Source organism: Ascidia mentula, chromosome 7, assembly GCF_947561715.1.
Source record: "Ascidia mentula chromosome 7, kaAscMent1.1, whole genome shotgun sequence".
NCBI lineage: Eukaryota > Metazoa > Chordata > Ascidiacea > Phlebobranchia > Ascidiidae > Ascidia > Ascidia mentula.
In genome coordinates, this window is record NC_138572.1 from 4,635,824 (window position 1) to 4,644,983 (window position 9,160).

The 9,160-nt window shown below is 36.1% G+C and overlaps 2 protein-coding genes across 2 annotated transcripts; one reads left to right on the forward strand and one right to left on the reverse strand.

Moving 5' to 3' along the window:
• Window positions 1-2,380, forward strand: LOC145908667 (uncharacterized). Its single transcript, XM_082995988.1, has 6 exons — window positions 1-112; window positions 234-377; window positions 569-763; window positions 1,159-1,344; window positions 1,592-1,696; window positions 1,813-2,380. Exons 2-6 carry the CDS (start codon window positions 270-272, stop codon window positions 2,008-2,010), a joined length of 792 nt encoding a protein of 263 aa, XP_082852114.1. The 5' UTR covers window positions 1-112; window positions 234-269; the 3' UTR covers window positions 2,011-2,380.
• Window positions 2,381-5,756: 3,376 nt separating this feature from the next.
• LOC145909341 (C-type lectin domain family 6 member A-like) lies at window positions 5,757-8,390 on the reverse strand. The gene is made up of 6 exons (XM_082996733.1): window positions 8,336-8,390; window positions 7,428-7,561; window positions 7,111-7,195; window positions 6,923-7,048; window positions 6,530-6,647; window positions 5,757-6,027 (listed from the first exon to the last, which is right to left on the reverse strand). The coding sequence occupies exons 1-6, from the start codon at window positions 8,388-8,390 to the stop codon at window positions 5,757-5,759; spliced, it is 789 nt and encodes a 262-aa protein (XP_082852859.1).
• Window positions 8,391-9,160: the final 770 nt, after the last annotated feature.

The following is a 9,160-nucleotide window of genomic DNA, read 5'->3' on the forward strand; positions in this document are numbered from 1 at the left end:
CGAGGTATAAGTAGCAGGGGTACAAGAAGAGTTTCAACCAACTACCGAACTGCTTTTCGGAGGATAGTACCTTCGGGAAAAAAGTATAGAAAACAATTTACAACATATACAGGTCAGGTTTAACTAAAATTTGACAAATAACTTTTGTGCACAACAGACTGCATAAAATACCATCTTATGTGAGCCTTTACAGTTAAGTACTGAGATCACGTGTCATCAAGTGCATTTCACAGGGACTTTCGTCTGAGGCGGATTTTAGATAAATCAAAATGTTACTGCTCGCTTCAAAAATCTGTCAACGAATGCAAACAAGTGTTAGTTGTCGTTTACTGATATGCAAAGGAGTCCGCACACCATCAACAGGAAACATGTCAAAGGTGAGATTGCTTTGACTGCATGAAAATAAGTAAAATTTTAGTGCCAATGCCATTAATGTAAAAGGTACAGCTTTTATGTAATGTAAATGAATCACGGAATGTCATGTTTTTTTTCTCTTTTAAATAGAAAACGTTTGGTATTTTAAAAATAAACGACTTAAACAACGAAATTTCTAAAACAAAATTTTTAGTTTTCGCAACTCACCGAATCGCAACAATATCGTGGAGGCGATAAGAATTATCGTCCAAAGGATCGTTTTCTTTCCATGAACTTTGTTATTGTTGCAATCGTTGCTGGGGTGGATTCGATTTTGTACTTTCATAATTTGTACAGCAAAGCGAAAAAAGAAGAAAAATTGACAGAACTAAAATTTGTAAATGACCAAGTAAGAAATAACGGCCAAACAATTTAAAATATAATTTTTAAGTGTAAAAAAATTTATATTCGCACTTCTAGAGAATTTTAGGTAACGTATAAATTATATTAAACCCAGTTATTTTTCGAGACATTTTACCTTAAGACTATTTTTTGACAAAATAAATTTCTTATCCGACAAATTGAAAGTCTTACGTTTGGGATATGTCTTTACACAAAACGGAGAAACAGTAGTCAGCACTTCTAACACGCAGTGGATCAAAAATGATATGATGGACTGCAAACAATGCGGGAAAAAATTGGCTCAGCTTGTCAATATATCTTTTTTCGGTTGATGCTCTTAGCATTATTCCAAAACCCTTTTTTAACACAGTTTGTTTAACTTCTGAAAACAAATAAATACAGATTCAAACCCTTTATGGTCCATTGTATTCAAACCGCATTGTTGCACAAACAACATTTCGTGGGGCTGTTGGAGACCACAAAAGTCTTGGAGACTTGTTAGAAACAGCAAAAGAAAAGAAAGATGTGAAGGCTGTTGATGATTGGAGACAGTTTATTTGGAAAATTCTTTTCCCACTGGATAAGGAGGTAAAACGCTTCTTGTTTTGTACTTTATGTTTCGCTTTATAAATTAAACAAATAAATGGTATGTTTAGTAAGGTATTAACTGCTTAAGAGCTGGAAACAGTATGGTGCAATCTGTTTCGACCTATCTGGTTTTAACTACATATTTTGCAAAAAAGTGAAAAACTAAAATAAATAGACCACGCAGCAATTTGGAAAAATTTCCAATCGTTTGGCGAAATTTAAAATAAGATGCTGTTTTTGGTTTCAGGCTTGTGACCTAATTAACGAAAACCCTCACCTGATAGAAGGTGATTTTCCGAAAGAGTTCGAAAAGTTCCTGAGGCATTATGGAAAAATTTGCTATGTTACTGAGGTGTGATGAAATATACCCAGATTTTGTTTTTATAGCAATACTAAGAGGAAAAAAATATTTTAAATTTAAAATCAAAAGTATGAAAGTTTTGGAAATTTTTTTGACTATTTTATCAGAAATGGAACAAGGAGGATGGAGAGATAAAAAAAGCAAATGGTGACTTTTTGGAAGAGGACTATTTGGAAAGAACAAATGCTTCTGGAGAGAGGGGCCTCAATGAAGTTTTGGAACATGCCAAACATCAATTTAAGGAGCTGAAGAGAAAGCAGAAACAATTAGTCAGGGAACTTAATCAAAAACAAGAAATAGAATGAAAATAATCAGAAATAAGTTTGATTTGTCACTTATTTGTGACTGCTGTATCAACGTATGGCTTACGTGTATTTGAAGTTTGTATAACGTAGGAATTGTTTTTAGAAAATTGCAGAAATAAATTCTGCATTTATTTTATCACGAAAAACGTCATCGCATTTGGTATCATTTCTCAACACGTAGTGGAAATCCTGTAAATAGTAGATCAAACTTTGCTGTGTAAAAATAGTTCATCAGTGTAAATGGACACATGTATTTGAATGCGTAATTATGTTGAAAATAAAATGATTTACAAACTTTAATATCCCAGGAAGTATAAAGTGACAAAAAGGCTTGTCCATTTGTACTCAATTGTCCATGTCCTACAATAAGCATTATTGTATTCATTGCCCTTTTGAAAACTATTACATGGAAGAATTTTGTATATAATTCAATTCAATTTATTTTCGTTATCGTCAGCAAAAAATCAGTACGACTAGCGATGGACAAATTAAACGTAGACGGTGATGAGGGACCGGTGGAACCATTATTGGTGTTGAAGCCGGCCCTATTCAAGGTACAGGCGCTACCAGAAGAAAATCACAAAGCGGCAATTAATAAAAAAAAACTTTTTTTAAAAAAACAATTAACTTATATGTGCAAAAAAGCCATAATTATCAAGAGCTGCATAGACAGGTGTACAAACTGTTTCGACCTGTCAGATTTCATCAGTGCAGCTGTTACCTGTGGCACTGCGTTAGCTTTAACACTAGCTGGCACAATTAACTTAAGTTACGATGTATAATGGCCTGGCAACCACATTGAATCAAACCCAAATTTTCTGAGAAGTCGAGGCAACTTATGAGAAAGGAACTTGCAACTCTAAACAATCCGTGTCACTAATCAACATGTATCCTTTTGCATGCAACTCTATGCGCTTGGAAAAAACTTTGCCTTGCGAACAGCTCGGATTTAAACCGACAATAGAGATTACAACGCGGCGTTGCGTCAAGAGAACAGCTTTGTCATGTATTGATACCATCAACACAAAGCCTTAAATTCTGTTGACGTTTCTGTTTGGCTGACCTTTTGGCTTGTTTGGAGTTCGAGCTAAAGGTAGCAGGGGTGCAAGAAGGGTTTCAACAGAGTTCCAAACTGCTTAATGGAACCGTATCTTGAAAATATAAGTACGGGTCAGTTTTGACAAACTGTTGTACACAACAGAAGGTATAAGAGACCAGCTTCTGTCAGCCTTAAGTGTGAAGTGCTGAAATCACATGTAAAGTTATCCTACAAACGGAAAAGTCCCATTAACCTACTCAACCTTAAATTTCCATTTAAAATTGATTTGTGGAAACGTTTCATGATGTTAAACTTCCAAAATTCTGCCTCCAGTCTGAATTCTGTCGTAACAGGTTATCTTAGCTAGTCATATAGCAAGTAGCAGTGCTTTATAGGTAAGCCTTTCTGTGGATTATACTTTCTGAAATACCTCATATACACTTAGGCACCTTTTTAGGGCTTACAGTTCTTACCATACGCCCGGATTCGAAACTATAAGGCTACATTTTTCCACCTATAATTCCTTCAAGAGTTTATGCTGCTTTTCAAGCGTCTTTATTGAAGCTGAAGGCATCATGTGGGGTGGACAAAGCCAACAGTCAAGCAATTTCTCCACGTTTTACGTGATAGCCATGGGAGCAGCAGTTTATTCGGTTGCTCACTTCTATGAACGGTACAATGACAAAAAGAACAAAGAAAAAAGAAAAGAATTGAAATATGTTTCCAAACAGGTAAGAATAGTGGGCTTTTATTGGATAAGATGCTCATCAACTCTAAAGGCTGAAAAATTACTTTTGCGAAACATAAAATATGTAGCCCATACTTAAGAAAAATCTTTTGCGAAACGCCACGCATTTGTCAAAATAGATACATGCAAAGGTTAATGTGCATTAATGACCCTATAACTTGACCTGCGTTTTCGATAATATGACTGTATGCAGGTCCCTGTAGGCCTACTACAGCATATAAGAGTATGAATATCGAAGTTAAAAAAAGACCGATATACATGGATATTTCATTGTTGCTTTAAAGCTCAAATAGATTTCTTTGCAGCTCTTGGCTACGACAGAAGGAAATGGCCCTTGTGGTGTTGCACCAGCACATGGGCCCTGGTCGTCTGCCATTTGCTACACCAGAGTAAACGAATCATCTTAAATTACCTTTCATCGGCTGAAAGAAAAAGCATTGTTTCGCGCAGCTGTTGATGGCGGCAATCGTATACAAGACATGCTGGAGAAAGTAAGAATCAACAACGATAAGAAAGCGATTGATCAATGGAGACTGTTTGCTATGGACGTTCTATACCCCTTGGACGAAGAAGTATTACAAATTTACATTGCTGCATAGTTGCTTAGGGATCACTTACGTTACAGCACCGAATTTGTGCTTGCTATAGGCTGCAAATTTAGGTGGGCTGTTGCTAGCCAATCGTATAGGTATCCAATTACCCTTGAATCATTTAAGCATTGCTAAAAGTAAGCCGATACGCCGTTACGCTAAAAGAATTATTGCCGGTTCGCCGTTATGGTAAGAATTCAACGGCGGGTAAGTCCCAACTAGTTAACAGAGAAACTTTAATTTTGTAAATTTATTCACTTCTTCAAAAAATCTCACCTGGTAAACATAAACACAGTCGTTTATTTTTTCGTGTAAATTAATCGTTCCGGTATGATTCATCTTACTCTTTATCCTGCATTTTAGGCGTTTGAATGATCAGTCGTAACATCCAACTAATTGAAGGCGAATTCCCAGAGGATTTCAAAAAGTTGTTCATGCATTTTGGAAAAGTTCGTTACTTGGCCGAGGTATGTTCAGATCCAACAGTTGGCGTTCCTAGTTACAAATAACACTGAAAACTGGTCAATATCCGACTGCTGGATTCAGGTTCCCAGATGCAGTGCAGAATATCACTATATACAACAATATATTTGGACTATAAATAAAAGTGCGTAAAAAAACAAACATGTTTATTTCATATAAACTAATATAAAAATTGTGTTTTTGCATTACCTTGTTTGTATCGAAATATTTAACTTCATAAAATGTATGGAACTTCCACTGACATCTATGTTCCTTTGGTTTTGGTATCGTTGCGCATAAAGTCTTGTTATTAGTGATTAACTCATACTGCACAGTTGGTTTTCTTGTTAGAATAACTGTGACTTTCCGGATTTGTGTGTGTTTGATTTTCAAACGTTTGTTCTTTCTATGTTTTTTGATTTAAGAAAATACTGATGATGGGCTGAGAGCCGAATATTTGTATATTCTTGAACATTAGGTTTTATCTGGGAGGTTTTGTTTTCAACTATAGGTTAGTCCTATAAAAACTACATACATAAAACTAACACAGTAGCAGTGTAATGTCTCTCGTCACTAGTCCTCTACTGTGTCCTCAGATTTGCCTGACTAAAAAAGGTACTCGGGAATTATTGTAACAGTGATTAAAGGCGTTACGGGTAGTACTGCAATCACCAGCTGACGGAGCCACAGCAGCAGAAAACAGCATTGACAGTGATATTTGAAGATTTCAAATAGGGCACATGTGTTTGAAAGGAATTTATTGATCAGGGGATGATGAAAAACTTTGGGAAACGTTTTATTGAAATCACTTTCTGAACATAATTCTTTACTTGAAGAAAACATTTTGCTGGATATCCAAGTTGCCTATATAGTTCCTAATTCTAAGATTAACAAAATCGGAAAATCACTAGCGTCGCTCGCAAATCGACACTTTTGTCCGACTGCACGTTTCGTCGTCCATTCTGTAACCAACTTCGGCCCATATTTGGCCGCAGTTGGCGGCGGCACCATATCTTCCATGATTGTTTGGTTCCCCCGGGTAAAAATTGGTGTTTTTTGTCGTCATGGCAACTCCATCCACATAAGTCCAATTGCCTTCTGAATGCTGATCGGTGAGCCCTATCCAGTATGTCGTCGAGTCGTTGCTAATTGGCGTAAGTAAGTTGTCCACAACCCAGCTGAATATATACAAGAAAACATGGACGCCTAATTAGTGCAGCCGAGATTATCGTGAAGAAATAACGCTAATGCATGTGAACGATGTTGATCAGGAATTAATCCAATGTGTGATTTGTATTCACAGCATGGTGTTACGCTAAAAGTTTACGTCGCCAAAATTGCGAAAAGTGGCGTAACCAGCACGCAATTTTGGTGTTGGGATGCCAAACATTTTGTGGATTGATGCGAGTAAAAGTGTTTGGATTTTGAACATCGCCCTCACCGAAGCAAAATAAAACTACATGTGAATAATGGTTAATTATTTTATAAAAAAGTAAGGTATATATCAGAAAATCCTTAATTACGAAGCAACTTGGAATTTACTACGCTTACGTATATATCGGTTTATAGATTTACTAAAATATTGAAATAAATGCATTTGCCAGTTACAAGAATATTTGCTTCATATTCAAAGCTTTGAATAATGTCTATTGGTGTCTCAGTATAGAACAGTATGCTTACTTCCTAATAGTCGAATTTCGCATTCCCCAAGTAGCAAGGTCGCCCCCTAGTGATTGGCAGTGTAATCTTCCATCGTTCCAGTTCAGCAGTTTATGAACGACCAGGTGGTTTTTCTGAACTGAACAATAAACATTTAATTTCATGCGTCAAAATAATTTTGTTTATATTGCCTGATGTTGATATACCGATGATGACATTGTGAGACGAACGACTTTGTATTTTATAGTAAGGTTGTTGAAAAAAAGGACTTAGTTAACTATGAGATTAACTGGAGTGTCGGACGAAACTTTCATTTGTTCATATCGCCAAGATTTAGTATTAATATCACGATTTAGTGTTTTTGTTATACATATGCCCTAAAGATGGTTGGAAAGAAGTTATATATATATGTACCTGTTTCGCAACGCTTTCCACTGTACCAGACATTGCACATGCAACTGTACCCGATTCCATCGTACATGCATTTTCCTTTGTTGAGACAGGTGTTGGCAGTTTCTCGGCAAGATCCAGTCGGTGAAGCTGAACAGGATGAAAATATTGTTAATTTTCAACATCAGGTTAAAGGCTTAATGTTTTATTACCGACTGTAATTCCTGCAGAACTTGTATTTGGCTGTTGGTTTGGCGAAGCAAGGGTAATCGAATAGGCGTTTCTAAAGTCCGAAATCTGAAAATGTTCCAATATAATAGCTATGTGTACTGTTAATAAAATAGGATACTGAACATAAAATATAAAAGACATAAGACAAAATTTGGGTATGAAATATGCTGGTATCCAAATATGTTTTTAGAAAAGTCTAAAAGATCCAACAAAATTACAGGAAAAAAAAAACGCTACGACGGCACCAATACACCAAATGGTTTTACTGAACATTACTTGACGTTGAATTATTTCTCACCATAACATATGTTCCAATAAATCCCAAAATTATCAACAGCATCAAAGCTCCAACAACAGTAACGAATAATCTTTTTGACACCAAACCTTTGTAGATTTTGCTAAGTTTCGGCCGATGAAGGTCTGGGCGGTTGGCTGCGAAAATATGACTATGAAATGGATTTTAGTAAAGCCTATTGAGCCAGGAAATTATCAATAATGGCATTAAAAAATTTCAGAAGTATGGAACAAATAGAAACAGCGGATGTCGGTGATTGTATAGTCACCACAAAGTGGAAGTCTTTGCTTTGCCGTTTTGCCGGCAAAGTTGTCTAAGAGTCACACCAAGCTAAACTTACAAGACCTTGTAGGTCGAAACAGTGGCCACCTGTATGCAGCTCACAGAAATCATATTATTGACTCCATGTACTTGCTTATAAATATAAGCAGGGTCGCCATATGCGTATTGCTGTGATCAGTATCGTGACTAAACCACTGCACATAAGCGATTTCGTCTCTAAAGAGCATCCAAAACCAACGTGGTCGAAATAATGTATTTGTCGGGTCATCAAAAAACAAGCTTGTGCTTATTTTTGATAGGGTTGTTATGGTAAGCCTTAATGTAAGTGATCACATGCTAATTGTTATTTACTACCGGTTCCCAGATTCTAAAGAGCGAACCCTCTAAATGCCACCACTGGTAATGACTACAGTAGTTTTCTGTACATTTTTTAGACAATTAAATGTTTACCATTACCGGTGGTGCTTGAGTTTCTTTAATACTGTGTGTAATTAACAGTCTTTAACACGCGCTTAAAATCGGTATAGGCCTGACACTATACGCCCTGCAGCTTTATGCAAAATAAATATTACATTTTATGACAACTGCCTAGTCTTGCGCGAATAAATATATTCAATGTATGAACTTACCAGTCTGGTTCGACTGCACCGCATTGAATTGCACAGGATTTTCGTAAACGTGCATGCTTCAACTTTCAAGCAATGAAATAAACAGAGGAAACCCGTCCGAATTGCTCTAAATAAACCCTGCTTACATTGCTTGCGTGTTGTGTGTGTCATGTAACGAATTAAGTACGCGCCCGACCCATAATGTGGTGACTGGGGTTTTTCTTTCCTTATTCATCACCTCCGAGAAGAGAAAATCTTTGCTGAGTGGACTTTGATTTCTTTATATATAGATAGACTGATGCAATACTGTTTGTGAAGTGAATTAAAAAATTATGTTATTTTTGGGACACTTCATGCAGTCACATATTTAGTTTTTTTGTACTTTGTACCAGCTTTTCTGGGCCCTCAAGTTTCGATATCCGAGGAAATTCCAAGTATAATTAGGTGGCATGAAACCATTTCTTTTGCTTTTGGTACCAAATATTTTAGTTTCGCGTGTTTCATGATTAAAATGGATTGCTGCCTTAATAAGTTTTTCTTAAATTAAACCAAACCTTGTTGCACAGCAATGAAGCATGTGATTAGTAGGCTATATATATTTGTCTTAACAAAAAAAACCTTGTGTGTGTAAAGCAACTTGGGGTTTTTCACTTTTACATATAAGCTGATGTTAATATTCTTTGTTCAAGCCTGTGGCGGGCATAACTTTGCATTTAAAAGCAAGCAATAGCTAAGATAGGCCTATGTAAAAACAAAATTTATGTTTTTTAGGCTATCTAAAAATTGTTATGATAGACGTTGGAGTAGCTTTAATCAAGTTAACGATATATAACTTATCATCGCACG